Genomic DNA, 18,872 nt, shown 5'->3' on the forward strand with positions numbered 1-18,872 from the left:
ATCTAATGTATGAATGGGTTTGGGTTGTTTGACGATCATTCAAAAAAAAAAAAAGTTAAAGTCACCTTTGTATCCTAAATTGCCATGTCATGCACAGACTGATGGTGCATGATATTGCGTTTCATCATGTAACTGTGAGAATAAACTGTGTAGTTAAATTTATTTAATTGTGTTCTTGATAACGTCATTTATACGGCACCCCCCTTAATTGATAAAAGTGTAGGATACACTGATGTATCCTCGCTCTGAGATCCTCCAGAAGCCTCCTCTCTCCTCGTCTCCCCCAGGTGCATTTAAGCAGTTGAAAAATCCCTCATCATGGTGAAGGGGAAACAACTTCTGGGTCGGCGAAGGAGAGAGGAGACGAGGAGGCAAAATTCAACGTAATGAAAAGCACCCCAAGTCTACTTGCACGCAGGTCACACGTGTTGAAACATGAAACTTCATTGATTTTAATGCTTTAATGTGATGAAGTTTAATAATCATTTTGAGTATATCAATATGTTATATAACACAGCTGATAGGTGCTGGAAAAGCTTGAAAATGTGCCTTGAAAGTTCTTGAAAAGTGCTTGAATTGGACTGGAGAATATGTGAGCCCTGATCCTTAGATGTGGGGATGGAGCAAATGTTTCCATGCATCCATAATCCAGTTCTGAGAGGATGATACTGCATTAATTGATATTGAAAATACAGGTTTTTATACAGATTTGTGTAGCTTTGTCCAGCAGTGGTCTTCTTCTTTTAGACGAGTACTTGAAATATTTGTGATATTTATCGACCAACCATGTGACTTAGTGTTTCACATGCTTGCAGCAGCAACAACAGAAGTATTCATTACACTCGTGACTGCAGCGATAGGAGGTGGAATTTATTAAAAAAAGAATAGAGAGACTGGAGTATTTTGAAGCCCTCTTTCTGCTTCCTTACCCTGACATTTTAATGTTTGTTTGTTTTGATGTTGAACTTCTGTTTATTCATTATCTTACTGTTGGGTTGTTTTATCTTAGCCTCCCTCACGGTGATATGTATATTAATGCTGCTTCTCTGTTTACTGTTTAAAGAAGGCTTAAATGAAAGTGTTTATTGTCTGAATATGTTTTATTCTCATTTCTTGTATTTATACAGACTGTGTTTTGCATAAAATTGTTTTTGTGTGACACTTAAGTTGCATAATGCTGCATACAATGCTGGTAGGCAGATTTCATCGTAGACTTTGTAAAATCTAAAATCTCTTGTTTTTCACTGGTATTTTGTATGCATGTGTTTTTCAGGGGAGCTGTACATCGGTGGCGTGATAAAGAACATGTATAGCAATCTGCCCAAGCTGATTGCATCCCGGGACGGGTACCAGGGTTGTCTGGCCTCCGTGGACCTGAATGGGAGACTCCCCGACCTGATCGCGGATGCCCTCCACAGGGTGGGTCAGGTGGAACGAGGCTGCGATGGTGAGCGTCCTTCACATACTTGTTGTACTTGCCTAAGAGCCTTACTCCTTTATACTGTATACTTCATTATATACATCATATTATATCATTATATTTTGAATTTTCACTGGTTTCCTTTACATAAATAAAGACTTTTTCACTATAAATTGATACAGAAAAGACACAAATTAGTGCATAAAAATCACCATAAGGTAGGAAATGAAGTATTTCATGCTCAAAATTTCCTGAGGGACAGCCCCCGCTTAATGTGTCACCTTCAATGTTGAAATGAAGCCTAGGCCCTTGGTTATATTTGAAAGCATTTAGACAAAATTAAATATAGCTGGAAGCTCTTCCATCATGGAATCACTTAAATGTTGGAATTATTCATAAACATAAACCATAAAAATAAACTGCTCCTACCAGGGACAGAATGAAAAGCTCTTTTAGTGTGTTTCAGCTAATAAGTAACTTCCCAAGCAGCAGCCAGGGCACATTAATGAACATTATTTGATGGTTTAAACAAACAAACAAAAAAATCCCTCTATGAATCAATTTATTTTCACTTTGAATTAGAAAACTTAACCTATCAGGGGTCCATGGGCCTTAAGTTGAGCATCACTGATGTAATACATTTTTTTTTTAATATTTTCCCGTAATTACTAATGACATCCATCTCATGTTCAAAGGTAAGGATGAAAAACATTTATTCCTCCTGTGAATCAGCAGGGGAAATCAAATGGCATTGATTTCAAGTGTTTGTGTTATCATCCAGTGTTCTTGTTACGAGTGACGATAATTTGTCACAGGGAATGTCAACTTTTCAGCGATTTCTCATCAAGGATAGCTCAGTTTGAAAAGATGACAGATAATTTTAAAGAGAACGAGTCAGGAGTGGGGATGGAAATTGTTATTTTGTACAGTTTTTAATCCATCATGTAGAGGTGGAGATAAAAACAATAACAGCATAATATAATTGCAAAATGTTTCAGGTATTGATAATATGTTAATTGTTACTTAGAAAGGTGAAAACATGTTTTTATGTATTATTTTAGCAAGGATCTTACATCACTAAAGGATTGTTTACACAGCACATCTTTAGAATTTGTGTCACACTGAAAAATCAAGTAGTTAGGATTTCTTCAGATAAGATTTTCGGTCCAGGAGAGGATAGGACACAGTCATGATTTTAGGAACTGCTTCTGCAATAGGAAGATAGGATTTTTCCTGTCTTTGAAACTTAAATTAACATAGGACAAGCAGTTAGGACAGTTTTCTATAATGAAGCCCCAGGTCTCTATAAGATGAGTCCTGTGTCATCTGCTTCATTTTCACGAGTGGACATTTTCCAGGACCAGCTTTAAGTCCAAGCCGGGTTAGCATGGCTCTTATCCCCGCTCTCCGCCACTCCTCATGGAGTGGTCTGCGGTGGTGCATCCAGCTGATCTGCCAGTGTCATCAAAAACTGCTGCGCATTGTTGATCGTCTCAGGGTCCACTGCTCTTTAATCCAAACACCACGCTTCCTTTTCCAGTTCCATGGAGTCTATTTCTGTCATAGGCTATATGTCTTTTAGCCATAAAGCAGATTAAAAGTGAAAAGCAGCCAAGTTTGAAGGGGCTACTGATGCCGCTGTTGTTCTATCTTTGTTTGCATCCATAAATTGCATTGGATTATAGATGAGACTGCCACTTGCACAGCTTTTGGTGAAGACACACCAGTACAGTCATTTGTATGTCTGTTATTCTCTGATATAGACCAGTAACCCCGCCCAAATTCTCCCGGCTCTGGGCAGTCTTTACAATCTAAGCTCCTGTCCTCTGTATATCCCCTCTATTGCCCCATAAAACCTGCATGAGGGAGGTATCTCTCTCCTCTAATGTTATTGTCAGTGTGGCTAATCTCAGCGACACTCCACCCTCATTGGCTTTTGCCTCATCAATCTTGCATTTGTTGTGTTTTTTACATCTGCTGCGTGTAGTTTGCCACTATATGTCTCAGTCTGCATGGCTTCAGTGTCAGGTAGTTAATCCTGAGTATAACAGTGGATTTTGACTATGGCATTCCCTCACCACACACACCCCCGCCCCCCTCCACCACGTCTCAATGGCGTGCTGAGTGTCGGGGAGCACTGACTTGATTTCCCTGAGGGCCACACTGGCCGCCTCGATGCAGCACTGATCCAGATTTTTTTTTTTTCCCCTCTATCCCTAACGCTGCTACTTCTGCCAGCCAGCCAGCCTTATTACCTGCCTACAGTTATACACCACAATTACTTTGCTCCAAACACAGTTCAAAACTACATTAAGCCATCATATTGACTCCCGCAGGCAACCGAAATGGATGCTAATATTAGTTGATGATGGGATGTGCCATGAGCTATAATTGACCAGTTTTGGAAGAGTGGACCTTTTTAACAAATAGTAGCCTACCTAACCCTGAGGCTGTTACAAATCCACGTATTCCCTTGTTAATATTACAGGAATATCTCAAAAACAATTTAGACCACTTATCTAATCTACTATAATCAAATTCAGAATATTATTTCTCAGCAGGTAGCAGAGAAGCCAAATGCTGACATCAAATCTGTTAAATTACAACTTTTATATTAATTAGTGTTCTAGTCTTGACTGATCTTCTCTAACAACTGAATTTCTAGCAATGGCAAGAGAAATGAAGATGACTTCTCCATAATACAGCGTGTTCCTGGGTGTGCAACACCACCAAAGTCCTGACCGACTTGGTTCTGAGGTCATTGTTAGCTTGTGGACTGGGGATATAGAGTGGTCAGAGGTGGCTGCTGGTCCGGTCTCTCAAGACTTAAGGCCAAGCAAAGGGCAGAACACTGAACTTGTTCTTGTAGCTCTCTACTGACTCAGCAGATCACAACAACAAAAGAACAAGACAGGGGAAGGGGAAGGAGACTGAGTCCGAGAGAGTTGAAGTGCAGGTAAATAAACTGTGTTGCTGACTCATGGTAGCTCAACAGTGGAGGCACAAAACAAGACCAAAAAATGTGAAAACAACATCTATATGGTCAAAATAATATATAGTAGCATTAGTAGTTGCAAGCATATGAGCACAGATATTTGTTGCAGTAGAAGCAGCAGTAACAGCTGTAGCACAGTTTAAATTACTTTCCAAAAGGTGGTGGAACCAAGTCATTGTTCTTTGAGTCATAAATAAGTCTCAAGTCTTTGCACTCAAGTCCCGAGTCCTAAACTTTGAGTATTGAGCCCTAAACAGTAATAATGTAACAGTTCCCAATAAATATTTAACTAGGTTGGGAGTTGTTTGGGCTCCGTCTTGGGCTCTTGTTCCGGTGGAACATTTGCATTTTGGGAGGTGAGCTCTGGCGATAAAATGTCTAAATCACAGCAAAAAAAAATGTAACAGCCGATAGGTTTGATGGTTGTACGGTTAGTGACCCAGGTGCTAATTTTATAGTGTTGTTTGTCCTGGGGACTCTGAAAACGCAGATAACGGATGCTGCGATGCCACACAGTACATCCAGTCCAGTCAGTCAGACCAAAAGTTATCAAATTTATCCCACACCTCTGCTTTTCAGGGTCAATAAAAAAATGAAATCAAAAATGACCCTTGAACAATTTGGAGCACCATTAAAAAAAGAAGTGAGATGCTTAACTGGATGTGCAGCTGAGCACTCTACCCTGCTCCACACCGCTAATATGGGAGCAGATGTTTCAGTTGTAACCCAGCTGTTAATTGTAGACACAGGTGACAGGATCGAGGGAGTCGAGATGTGTGCTCACTTTGGGTTTTTACAGTTTATGTTTTAGGTTTATTGGCTCCCTACATTTTTCAGGATTTTCTTGAACATTTGGAGCAAACACAGCAGATGGAGTTTAATGCTCCAACAAACCCAAGGCACCTAATAACAGCTTTCCAGGCATACAAAGGTAGTATTTAGCCAATCAATAGTTGAAGGAGGAGTGAGGAAGCAATGACATGATTTGGTTATTAATTATGACAATATGCTTAATTAGCTCCTCAAGGGAACCTTTTATTAGTGAGTAATTAATTGGGTAATTAGCCTAGTTAGGAGCTACTAACGGAACAAGCTGATACAAAGGAAATGACATTGAATTTAAGTGGTCATTTTGGAGCTGAAAGTAAGAGCTCTCGTGGATCGGTGATTTATTTATTTTTTATTTTTTTTATTATTTATTTTCTGCGGGTTTGGGGGGGTCTTTTTTTAATTGGGCCATTTGTAAATGGCACAGTGAGATGTCTGTTTATCTATGCGGAAACAAATTAGTCTGGCACTGAACCATGGGTCTTTGGAAATGTTTGTGTTTAATTGAGATTTTAATGAGAATCCCCACCACCACCAACACGACAGCCACCACACATACTTATTTTTAGAACGATTCTCTTGCCTATGACTTGATCTGCATCCTAATCTTGCACCCATCTCATTTTGAGAACAAATCAGGTCTTTGTTGGTAAGAAAATTAATGATGACGATCTTTGAGTTTCATCAGTCCTATTAGCTCCTAATAATACAGAGGTAACAAAGGCAAACAGTGTAAATTATTTTCCATATCATGTCCATTCTTACAGCAGTGCCTGTTGGGTCAGTAATATGTGTAATCTGAAGGGAAATATGGGTTTTCAAAGCAGTCTGTCACATTACCTATCTGAATAAGTGGCTGGAATTCCACTGAGAAATTACAACAGCAGAGATTCTAATTGACAATTTAAATGTCTGCAGCCATCCATGACAGTGGGAGGGAACAACAGGAGAGCGCACCCCCCCATCCCCCGAAACACACACACACACACACACACACACACACATAAACACATATCACACACAGATGTTCTTGGAATGCTAAATGGAAACTCCATGACTACTAATTTTCAATTTAATTGTGCCCCTAGTCTGGTGATTACACCGGGTTTCAACCTTGAATTAATGTCACATTTGATCTGAATACATTCCTAAGCAGCATTAATCAAACCACTTTTAGTCTGTGGATGAGCAGCGACTGCATTTGGTTTCAGTCACTGGGACTTTTAACAGGAGCTTGTTTTATTTTTCACACGTGCAACAGTGATTTAACAACATAGTCAGAGTTAAAGGGATTGTTCACCCCAAAATGAAAATTAAGTCATTATCTACTCACTCTCATGCTGATTGAAGGTCAGGTTTTGTTTTTTAGTCCATAAAACACTGCTGGAGTTTTACAGGAAAACAGCATAGCAGAATCTCCCAAACGTCAGAGATGAATAGTGACCAGTTTTCAAATGTAAAAAACAACTGAAAATAAATAAATAAATAAATAAATAGATGAATAAAATGCCTCCGTACTGCTTGTCTGGCATAATCCAAGTCTCCTAAAGTCCCAGCATGCCGTTGGCACAGTCACAACAAACACATCCCCAGTTCAGTTGTGTCTTTAAGAGACTTGGATTTCACCAGATGAGCAGTATGGAAACATTTTCTGTTTTTATTCTATTCTTTTTTTTTAAGTTTGAAAACTGGTCACCATTCACTTCAATTGTTTGGGAGATTCTGCAAAAAAAAAAAAAAAAAACCCTAAAAACAAAAAAAACAAACAAAAAAAAACCAACTAAACTTGGCTTTCAATCGGTATGAGAGCACATAGATAATGAATGAATTTTCACTTTTGGGTGACGTATCTGTTTAAAGAATAGCTTTACATTCATACCTTCACACCACAGTCAGGTGCCCATGCTATATGGACACTGAAACAGGCTTTGCTTGCTGAGATCCAGTGCACTTTCAGTCTAAGTGATGGGATACCAAATCCACAGTGATCAAACAAATCAAGTGAATGTCTTCCAGAGTTACCATCTTTTTAGGATGAAATTCCCTGACTGCGTTTCCCTGCTGAGCAGCAGAGGAAGAATTGTAAAAAACATTTTGCTGTAAGGAGCCTCTAACTTTGTAAGATATCCACTTGATGTGTTTAACATGGACTGCTGAAGCATCATATGAGCTTCAGATAAAACTTTGAATGCAATTTTGCATCAAATAGTGACTGTGGATTTTGTGCTCGTAACTTACACTGAAAACATGTTAGAGAAGGGATGTTCCTGGTAAGTAATTTCTCTGTCAATCAAACAGAATTTAATTTAGACTAGATGAATAGTCTAAAAGTAAGAATAGACAGAATACAGTCAAAATTAAGTACAATTTATTAACCAATAAAGTTAAACATTGCCTGAAAACATATTGTGTATATTATGAGCCATTTCAAGTCATTATAATGGGATATGATTATTGAAGAATGTGATTAAATGGTGCATTATCCTAGAAAACATGACAACAACTCATTAAATATATTGTCTTTTCATACCGAACAGAATCGCAACTTTTGTGGGTAAATGCTGACATTAGAAATGCTGGCACCGGCAGCCTGCTCTCTTTGCAGGTTAACATCCACATGCCTATGATTAATGTGGCTACCCTTTCCTCCGGTCAAATGGTTATTTGCCAGTTTATTTTGACACAGCCTTATTTTCATTTTCCAGATCAGAATACTGCCACACTGCACTGGTTTTACTAGATGTTAGCTGTCCCACTTACAACATCTGGGCCATCCAGGCTTTGGTGTGAAGAGAGGGGGCTGTTGTCTGCTAGTGGTGGTAGTCATGTAACATCTTAGAGGCAACAGTTAACCAATGTTGCATATTAATAACATTTTAATAAATAGTCTAACAGACTAGTACAACAATATTTATAGTACCAACCAGCACGGGTAGCAACATTCAATCATTTAGTTGACTAATTGCACACATGCCTAGAAGAAAGGGATTTTTTGATGGCCAAAATGAAGACAGGGAATGATTGTGATTATAAAACCTGTTTTAATGTTACTGTGGGCATGTAACTATTATTGTAAGACCAATTTGGAAATTGTAAATCTTTTAAAGATCCCTTCCAGACATGTATTAAAACATATAAAAATAATCTGCTGGAAACAGTAGTGTGTGTCTGTAATGTTTGTTTCCACAAAAAAATGAGTGTAATTTCCACGTTAAAATTCTTTAAAAAGGCAACTACTCCTTCTCCTTCATTAAAAAATCAAGAATCTATGAATGTGCAAATTTTGCTCATTTTGAAAGATTTTGTGCTGGAAGCAAGATGTCTCCTACTTCACTGTGGTCCATCCACAGTGTGTGTGTGCACTGACTTCAGGTTCCTACATCACACTTGTAAAAGCAGCAAATTGGACCAGGACTTACTTCCAAGGTAGTTTTGTCACAAATCATGCTCTTAAAGTCAGATTTTCAATGAGTACAGAGAAAGTTCCCACTTTCAACATAAAAACAGTCTTCTAGTGTCAAACTCTGCACACACATCATTCTGCACAGTGAAAAACATATTTTGGTGGAAGAGGACTTGAAACAGGTCACCTTTAGCATCACATGGAAGTACCATGTTTAACTTTTTTGTCCTTGGTGTGGCTCACCAGCCCACCTTTAATTTTTGGGTCACTAATGCTTGACTCCTTTCACCAACCAACCCACACCTCCACAGTGAGCTGAAGGCTGCAGAAGGTGTTGATTCTCAGTGATATTGACAATACTATTAGTAAGAAGCCTTTCAAATTGCAGCAGGTGCTTGAATGTACATATCATATATTTCTAAATAGATCTTTAAAACTGTCCTCAGCTGAAGTGTTCTGCCAGCAAAGTGTTTTATTTCTGGGTCAGTCCAAAAATACCACAAATACTATAAAATGCGCTTCACTAGACACACTGAACCTTTGGTTATGCCCTCAGGACCCAGTACCACCTGTACGGAGGAGTCCTGCTACCATCAGGGGGTGTGTCTCCAGCAGTGGGAGGGCTTCACCTGCGACTGCACCATGACGTCCTATGGAGGTTCATTCTGCAACGACCGTAAGTGAAGATTTTTTGGTGGCTTTCCTGGCTTGAGTGTGTATGGTTGGCGTGAGTGATGCAGATGGATACCTGGTGGTAGGAGCTACAGCTGCACAGGCAACTTTTCTACATTTCTACTGCATTTCTGCTGTTTAAGTGGCAGTGCTGAGTGTCTAGCTTCTCCTTAGTGAAGCGCTCATTTTCGTTGATTAGACGAGACCATTTGTGTGAATCTTCATATTCTAAATTAGTGGAAAGTTGATGCTCTATGCTTCTACTTTCTTTAACTGGCATTGAAGCTTTACTAGTCATATTAGAGTCTCACACGTCATCACTTAAAAGCAAATGCTTTGTCCATTAACCTTAAAACTTGATAGCATATTAATGCCCACAATTTAAATATCAAAATCAAAATATGAATTTACAAGGCCTCACTTTGGTCAGGCCACACAGATTACACCACACTCAACATTCCCTCATGTTATTCATAGTAACAACTCTGATGGCAGGACTCAGAGTTCACCGAGAGATTGGCTCCTAAGGCACCGCTAACACCCACTGTGAGGAGAAACGGTGATTTACGTCCCGTGTCCCTGCCATGTGGTCACCCGCTGTGTGGCTGGCAGCAAAGGAGTTCAGGAAGGGAATATATGCAGGGATAAATAGATTCATTGCAAGCGTGTTTATTTTATTGATTTCATGGCTTCACTATGAGCAGACACTAAGTATTTATTGTCATTCATCTTCATCATAATGTTCAGAACAAAGGAATCTAATCGTGAGTTTTAATCAAGTCACTACTTTCAATTCTAAGCTTAATTTTGTTACTACTAGAGTTATAGAAATAATGTCTTTTGAAGTGTTAAGATACAGCAGATGAAACTAGACTTGCCTCTGTCCACCTAATTAACAGACATAGTTTATTGTTTTACATAAATCAAAATTAAAGAACATATACATCTAAGATTCAGTATGATAATTTAGTCAGGATGGTAGTTTTGTGGTGTTTAGGAATGACATGCACTGTAAAAACTATTTGTTTTAACTTAAAATGTTAGTTTTCCAGGCTTAAAATTTTAAGTTTCAGTTAAATTAACTGAATTTGTAAAGACAGGTTGATTTAATTCACAATGATTCGAAACAGATGACTTTTCTCGTGAAACAAATTGAATTAATACAGTTATACTTGAGAGACTGGTTTAATAGGCTCAAGTTTTAACTCTCAAACAATGCATGCAGACAAGTCTGCTAATATGCTGATCATGTTTCTTTAGAAACTTAATTTAATGAGTTGTTTGAAGTCTGAACAGTACATTAATTCAACTCATTTGAAGATAGAAGACTTCGAATTAGAAGAACTCATGTTTATAAGTTCTGAAATGCTCTGAAAATAAAAACTAGAGCGTTTATGTTTGAGAACTTTAAAAAATACAACTTGTATATTTGTGTTAAAGGTAATGTTTAGTTGATTTTACTAACTTCCTGTGTAATTTTTTTTATAGTGTATGTAGCAGAGCTCAGCTTGCTAACATGGAGCTTATGTACAATTAGCATTCAGCGCTCTTCACAAGCTAGATTTAAACAGGGGCAGAGGCTGGGTGACAGGCTAATAGACTTGTTTGCACAAGTCTTTGTTTGCTTATTAAGTGGTGGGTGCTGAATTAAGCCGTATCACTCTCACCTTGTTTTCTCTTTTTTTTCCAAAACCATGCTGTTTTTCATTTGTGACAGAGTTTATCTTTGATTGTTGCGGTTGTTCTGTTGCCTGCCATGTTAGCTAGACAGAATATGAGTGGGCATGACAGTAAGAGGATGATTAGCAAGGTGCTCCTTTGGCTCCTGGAAGACTCGAGCAAGGAGAAGGCGATAATAACTGTTCTGTCTGCATGACAGCCATGTCGAGATAAGCAGGGAGATCCCTCGCTCCTTGAGAGGGAAGAGCAAATGATGAAGAGGGGAGAGGAGAGGGGTGCCGAATCCCGCGTTCGAGTTGTTCCCTGTGGGGAGTGTTAGTGGCTTTACTGTGCCAGTTTCAAAGATGACAGGTAGAAGTGTATGGCGCCAGGTGCGTTCTGTGGGAAGAGCTGGGAGACGTGTGTCTGTTCTGTGACTGTGAGTAGAGCGGAGGGAAGGACCTCACCAGCAGCCTGAGTAAAGTTAATGTGTAACTGTGTACAAAAAAGAATCATTTAAGTACAAACCTCAATTACAAAAAAACTGTGACACTATGTAAAATGTAAATCCTTTTTGACCTATATTCAGTTGAATGCACTACAAAGACAAGATATTTGATGTTCAAACTGATAAACTTTATTTCTTTTGTTAGCATACGCTCATTCTGAATTTGATGCCTACAATACGTTCCAGAAAATTGGGGACAGGAGTATATTTACCACCATGATACATCACCGTTTCCTTCTCTCTGTAAGTGTTTGGGAACTGAGGACACTAAATTAAACATTCTGGGGTCATATTCTCCATGAGAGACTCACAAAGTTGTGAACCTCACCCCATCCTTGCTATCCCTGGTGTTTTTTAAGCATTCCACGATTTTCTCAGTCTTTTAATGCCCTTCCCAGCTTCTTTGAAACATGTTGCAGGCATCTAATTCAGATCATCATTTTGAAAAGAACACATTTTAACAGTTTCAACCTTAAATATCTTGTCTTTGCATGTATTCAATAGAATACAAGTTGAAAATGATTTGCAAATCATTGCATTTCTGTAACTGGAATTCGTAAAGCAATGATCAGTCTTCTCTACAGGCAGTCTTGATAAGCAGTCAGATATAAATTATTTCAAACTCCATGAAAATCTCAGTCATATGAGAGTATCAACACTGACATTGGCTTGTTATTCTTTTTGTTTCTGAATATGCAATATCAGTATTGGCTTCAGTGGCTGCTGTTTTAAGTTCACTCCCTCCTACTGTTTGTCTTCTTGCAACTTGTGCAATGTTTTCTCGGTGAGGGGTTGTCATACTACAGTATAACACATTTGCAATATCTTAGAGAACAGCCAGCACCTCTAACTTACTGATGGCACATTTGTGGAATTTCAAAATAAGACTGCAAGGGCAAACAGCTGTCAAAATTCATTCTAAATGTACATGCAAATTTGATTTAGATCTGTTAAACAGCTGGGAAAATTTCTACCAACACTGTCCAATTAGTGTTTTCATGTTTTCATATATCTTTTCCAAATATATCATACGTTGTATGTCAGCCCCTTTCACACTGTGCATGCATTGCTATAGCTGTTTTCTATTGCAGCGTTTTCGTTCCTTCCTCACAGCAGTTGACACATCTTCAGACCTCTGTCTTCATTTATGCCAGCTCGGAATGCTGAAAAACACATTTCATCTCTTGACCTTGAGAGCCTGCCCCGAGTTTAACTTTTGGCTCCTTCATTTCATCGACTTCTCTTTGTTCTCTTGGCGTACTTCTCGCCATATACAGCCTTGTATCCTTGAGGCTTTTCTCAGCTCGCACAATCACACAGTTTCTCTGAACATGCCAGCCTTCAGGGAGTTTTCCTTGAGCCTGCTCTGAAAACCAAGGTAGGACTTATTATATTGAGTTGCATTTTTAATTTGTGTGTGAAACTGATGTTCCATGTCCGTAGATCATGTCTCTTTTCATTTGCACTGGACATAGTTGACTTGCAGCTTAACTTATAGCCCTATCGACTGTTTAGGTTGCGCTCTCGCTTTACCCCTGAGTAAAGTAGCCTTTCCCAGCAGTGCCACCTTGATTTTTCTTCCACATATCTGAAATGGACACCTCTGAAAGGGTTTAATTCCTTGCAGAATTTTCCATGTAATTATGCTTGATTCTGACATTACAGTGCCTGCATGCATAATGAGAATGAGACCGTGGATAAACAGGTGTATGTGCTGCATCTCTTTGTAGTTTTATAAAAGGTACAGATGCATGTCATCAAAAGAGGGGACAGAAATAGGGACAGTAAAATGAATCACAAAGAAGCAGTCTGCCATGTGATCTCTTACTTTATCTCTCACTCAGCAGACATACTGTGACAAATACAGGGCATACATACAGTACACCCGCTCACACACACTTCTAAGTAACCTGCATGTACTGCTTAGACTCCCTCCACCACACATGCGTTAACTTCCCTTTTTCTTTTGGACAAAAGTGAAATGAAAATTGTTTTAATTTTGCTTCCAAAGAAAAACTGAAGAACTTGAATAGAGTGATTGCCACTGCTTTTCATTCTCTGTGGGGAATAAGAAATTACCATAATTATTCTCCCAACATTGCTCACGCTGCTGTCTGCGGATGGCCTTCTTTGGTGGCCATGATAGACAAAGCAGAGAGGGGGCCCTAGGTGCATTGTTGGGGGGGGGGTGTGTGTGCGTGCGTGTGTGTGTGTGTGTGTGTGTGTGAGGACTAAAATTCTCTTTTAAAACAGCAATATACCGGCTAAAGAGGTACTGTAAAATTTGAAACAGACTGATTAAAACAGTCACAGGTCCACACAGCCATAATGACACAGTAAGAGTTGAGATTCACCTAGTAAACGTTGTTCAATAAAGAAAAGCTTAAGTCTAATTTCCTCAATTTTTGCCAATAGTCATTTGTTTCACTCCAGGTGGAAAGGGTTGTCAAAATTATTGACAATGCAGTTATTATTTATGAATACGGAGTCACGGTTGAATGGAGTAGATATTACACACGGAGAGAAAAGGTTCAATTGTGCAGCATTCGACAGTGATGTTTCACACCAGATAGCTGAAGTCATTTGTCTCTATTTACTTTTTATTACCTGTCAGACATCAGCCAAGTCAGGTTTGCCAACTGTTACATGCTGAAGATTGTCAAACCTGGAATGAAAAATGATCTTTGTTTGCAACAATATTAGTACATTTGTAAATAAAAAGCAAATATTTCAGGAGATAATTTGCCACTAAATCCAAAACAAATATTTTTTCTCTGGCCTTTAGTGCTATTTATTTCAGTAGTTCTGTGAGAGTTTTGAAGATATCAGCCATAGAGATGTCTGTCCTATTTGGAATATAATCAAACTAGGTGGCACTTGGCTTGCGATGCCCAAAACTCCAAAAGAAAAAATACATTTCTTTCCAGAAATCATGACCTGGATACTCAAGATAATTCACAGACCTTGTTGTGAGCAGCTTCATGTACTATTTTCTCCCAGTCAAACTGCCCAGAAGTAACTGTGCATCTACTCATGGATGAGAGGCTCATGCTTGTGACAGCACAGGATGTAGATATACATTTTGACCTCTTTGGCTAAACTGTAACATTACCACCACAGAGCTGGCTTGCAAAGTGATCTGGTTGGCTGGTGTAGTTCAGTAGGTCTGTGGATTATTTTGAGTAACCTGGTCGTGAGACATTACACAGGAGTTTTCAATTTTTTTGAGGGGTTGGGGGTACCATTTAGTTCTGTAATATAAGCAAGACAGACATTTATTCTGCTGAGATCTCCCAAACTTGGCAACTCTTACAAAAACTATCTAGATGATAAAAAGCACAACAGGTAAGAGGAAAAAAAACATGCATTTTTAATTTTTGGGTGAACTGTCCTTTTAATTTTTTTGAATCCCTGACTTGCATAATTGAATAGGAGGATGAGTCAGTTGGCCTTAAGTAGCTGCTTATTTGCTTCCATTTGCTCTGGTTTCAAAGGAGCTTTAGTGTCCAGTAATTTTCTAAATGCTGTTACAGAGGCTTCTCTGCTCTTCCAAGAATAAAAGCTACTTAATGATCAAACCCACTTAATCTAATAACTTCCTGCATCTGAGAATCCTTCAATTTTCTCGTCCGAGCTCATTGTTGTGCCCATCCTTTTTGGAAAGTCATACATTTTAGTGACCTGAGGGGAGGGCGAGGCACCAAACAAAGTTGAGAAGCTGCTAGTAAAACGTGAATATCCCGGCGTTATCTGCTCTGGTTGATGATGGTGGTGGCGGTGAGGCCATTCTCAGGCTGATGTTTCTTTCAGGCATTATTTAAAGCTCTGTTGTTCATTCCCGTCCCCTGTCTCATCAAAAATTCAGATGTTTGTTTTTCCAGTTGTATTGTTATTGTTTTATTCATTTTAAAAGAGGTTCGCCTTTGGGGCATCCACTAACAGTTAAGAATGGGTTTGAACCCTGAAGTTGTTTCTTGTAAATAGTATATCGGAGCATTTTTAATTCATTTTTTCTAGCTAAAATTGATATATAGAAGAAGAATTTGGCACTGTGAAAATACATTCATATTAATCCTGTTCTACAAGATTAGGTTTTTAAGTTGAGCTGGATGTTTTCTTACCTCCTAAATTCCCTGGTCCATGGTGGAAACTATTTTTGAGAGCTCCCACACAGCCCTGCCTGGATTGAAACCAATTGGCTTACTCTTTTACCCCACATTCCTCAGTCATACTGGACTGCAGTCTTCTTTTTTTTTTTTTTTTACTGGCATTACTTATTTTACAGCATCCACCTGACATGGCAGATAAGAAAAGACACCACTGAGGAAGCCCGGCAGTCTGATTTGCAGAAAGTTTATATTGGAAGTGATCACCATAGCCCAGGGTTATAACGGTTGCCTTTCACCCGTGGATAAAGGGAAGCTCACTCTTGCTGAATAAATTTGTCAAGTTTCTGTGTAGCTATGCCGCCGAGCAGTGTGACAGCGCAGACCGTGGTGGGTGGGTGTGTTTGTGTATCCGAAATAATTCAGAGGCTCCAGTCCCAGCAGAGAAGCTCCCATTTTGTTGAATAGTATTGTTTGCACCTTTTCATTGACCCCTTCTGTCGGTCAGTTTGCTCTGACAGGCCTACCTCCTTTCCACACACAAGGAGTCTTTACCTTGGCAGCCACGTTTAAACACAAGTACTCTCCAACAGTGTTCGGTATCAAATGTATCCCATTTCTAAAACAGCCTCTTCTTTTCTTTTCTCATTAACAGCTGAAACATCTGGTGTTCTATCACTGAAAAACACATCGCTTTCAATTGGAATCAGAGGTTGTTGCACATACTGTACCACCATGTTCATGCACACAGATGCATTCAAGGAACAACAAATAGAGAAAAGCTGTCTTATACACACGCACGCACACAAACACCAGAGAGCATTTGTTATTCAGCAGCAGCCCGCGGTGATTGACTGGTCTATTTGTCTCTGCGTAGCGTATAAGTGGGCCACTTGGTATTCTGCCTTATTCATCTGGAACCAACTCAGACAGAGATGCTGTGTAAGTGCGTGCAGTACGAGGGCTTTGTTTCTCTGTGTTCTCTGTTGTGAGTGAGAGAGCAATGGAAAAAAAAAAAAAAAAACAAGGTGGAGGGGAACCGAGGGGGAGACGCTGTGAGGAAAAGAGGGCTGCGTCTGTGCAATTCTTTGTTTAACTGCATGCATTCGCTGGGCGTTAGCACAACTCGTGCATGTGTACAATGAATCCAGTTGCCGGTGCATGGTGCTGTCAGGCATACTAATTGAGTGCAGAGTGCCAGTGTGTTTGCAGCACTGCTGATTTCAATCTGCCTCCTCTCCCAGTCCCCCAATCTCCATTTCTTTTTTTCCCTCAACTATTGTTACCACCCTCAGAAAAAAATGAGAGCATCAACTAGTCATCAGTAACAGTTGACCTGCTGTGATGCATGTAAAAAAGAGATTCTACCTTTCTACCTTGACTCAGATATTGAAAGGCACAAATTACTGCAAATAGGGTTTTCATGGCACGTCATCGAGCTGGAGGCCAGCCATGTTGGAGGTACTGAATGTAAATGACACATCCGAACTTTCAACTGCTTCTGATTATTTGCATCCTTCCAATGGGAGTGACATTACTTCTGTCACATGACAGGTGACATAGTTATTTTAAGCCAAACCACAATGTTTTCCTAAATCTAACAAAGTAGTTTTCGTACTTTAACATAACCAAACTATGATTGTTTTACAACAAAATCCATGTGTGTAATGTCACGTGTCACATGCATTACATAACTAAGTTATGGTCCAATAAGCTTGTCGCTGCTGGCACTTGTCACCAGTAATATATGCTGTTTTGGGAATAATTGGCAGATGACCTATTTTGTTGTGTAGGTATTCGGATGTGTTAAAATATGAGCCTGTTAGAATAACAAACTAGTTTCTCATCATTTGACTTGGTCAAAGAGGGATGTTTTAATTGTTTATATGTTTGCAATAGATTTGCATTTTGATCCAGAATGTTGTTTGAGTGGACCTGAAATCCTAAAAATCTTAAAGATCAATGTAAAGATCAATCGATCACCTACTTCAGCTTTCAAAACACACACAATATTTATGAGCTGATACTGTGCCACACACCATCATTCACACACCACCAAACCTTTATTAAGGCTTTCAGCTGTGTATGGGTTTGGCAAACAAACAAGGTAGTTCACTATGTCAGAGTAGCGAACAGAAGGCAAATTTGTTGGGTTGTCATTCCAACACAACTGAGTCAGCTCATACAGGTCTTCACCACCTACTAACCTTAGTTTCTTTCCTGCTGACCAAGTCCTTCCCTCTAGTTTTAGCAGCTTCCACATGTTTTTCTGAAACTTTCAGTGGTCAATTCAAGCCCAATTTCACCCTAAATTTGGCTTGAATTGAATATTCAGCATATAATCCACCCTGCTGTTTACATCCCAATATCTCCATAATGGTTGCATATCCAGTTTACTGACCGAACTATGATGTTGGTGTAAACATTTGATGCTATTTAATACCTTTGTTTTTAAATCGTTAACACATCTGGTCTCAGGAGGGCTCATTATGTGACTTTTAAGGTACATCTGTGAAAGTTAGCCTTTCACTAGAAAATTGACCTCTGTGTTTGAGATTGCATTTACTGTAGCTGTTTGTTTCTTGAGCCCTTCATTTATTCCCTGTGAGGGCCGTAACACTAAATGAATTGACTTCAACAATTCTGAAGGACTAAGTGCAGCTCACTAAGTGTTGTACTCCTTGCTTTTGCTAGCCTACTGTTAATTCTTGATAGGTCTGATAGGTTTCAACAGACACTGGTCACGCCTAGCCCCTCTCGCAATCTCTGCTCAGTGAAGTTTAATGAAACCTGATTACTGAAATGCATTCGCTCTCATCCTCTCCAGCGACTCCGCAGGTGATCATTTGCTTTGTGCATCGCTTGAAATGCAGAAAAAGGGGGGGAAAAAAAAGAAAGATGGCTACTGATCTCCGGAGCAAAATAGCCTCATGAATCCAGCCTCGCTGTGTGTGTAATGCACTTGGTTTAGGCTTAACATCGATTGTGAGGCCGCTTGTTGTGATGAAGGTCACACTGGCTTCAACATGGACTCGGTGCTCAACACAGCGTGGATCAGGACAGACTTAAGGGGAGGCTTTAGCCCTCTCAGATTCTCATCACCAGCTGAAATCACTCAGCCCAAACTCAGGAGGAATGAGTAAGCAGAGCCGCAAACCTCTCAGAGAGGGAGAAAAAATCTCCTCTCAAAACCCCCTGATCCAATAAGGGAAATCAACTGTTTTCACCCAAGAAGCCATATGGGAGAAAGACAAGCATGGTGGCGCATAAAGCCAACTTCA

The 18,872-nt window shown here is 39.4% G+C and overlaps 1 protein-coding gene across 6 annotated transcripts in view; it reads left to right on the forward strand.

Moving 5' to 3' along the window:
* The window catches only part of nrxn2b (neurexin 2b), an 884,227-nt gene that overhangs the window by 472,528 nt on the left and 392,827 nt on the right, over positions 1-18,872 (forward strand). For all 6 annotated transcript variants that reach the window (XM_084712252.1, XM_084712251.1, XM_084712247.1 and 3 more), the window contains 2 exons: positions 1,274-1,447; positions 9,203-9,322. In XM_084712252.1, the coding sequence (XP_084568378.1) occupies positions 1,274-1,447; positions 9,203-9,322 (294 nt within the window). The remainder of the gene's footprint in view (positions 1-1,273; positions 1,448-9,202; positions 9,323-18,872) is intronic.

The sequence above is a fragment of the Lutjanus erythropterus genome, chromosome 23 (genome assembly GCF_056507025.1).
Source record: "Lutjanus erythropterus isolate fLutEry1 chromosome 23, fLutEry1.hap2, whole genome shotgun sequence".
Lineage (NCBI taxonomy): Eukaryota > Metazoa > Chordata > Actinopteri > Lutjaniformes > Lutjanidae > Lutjanus > Lutjanus erythropterus.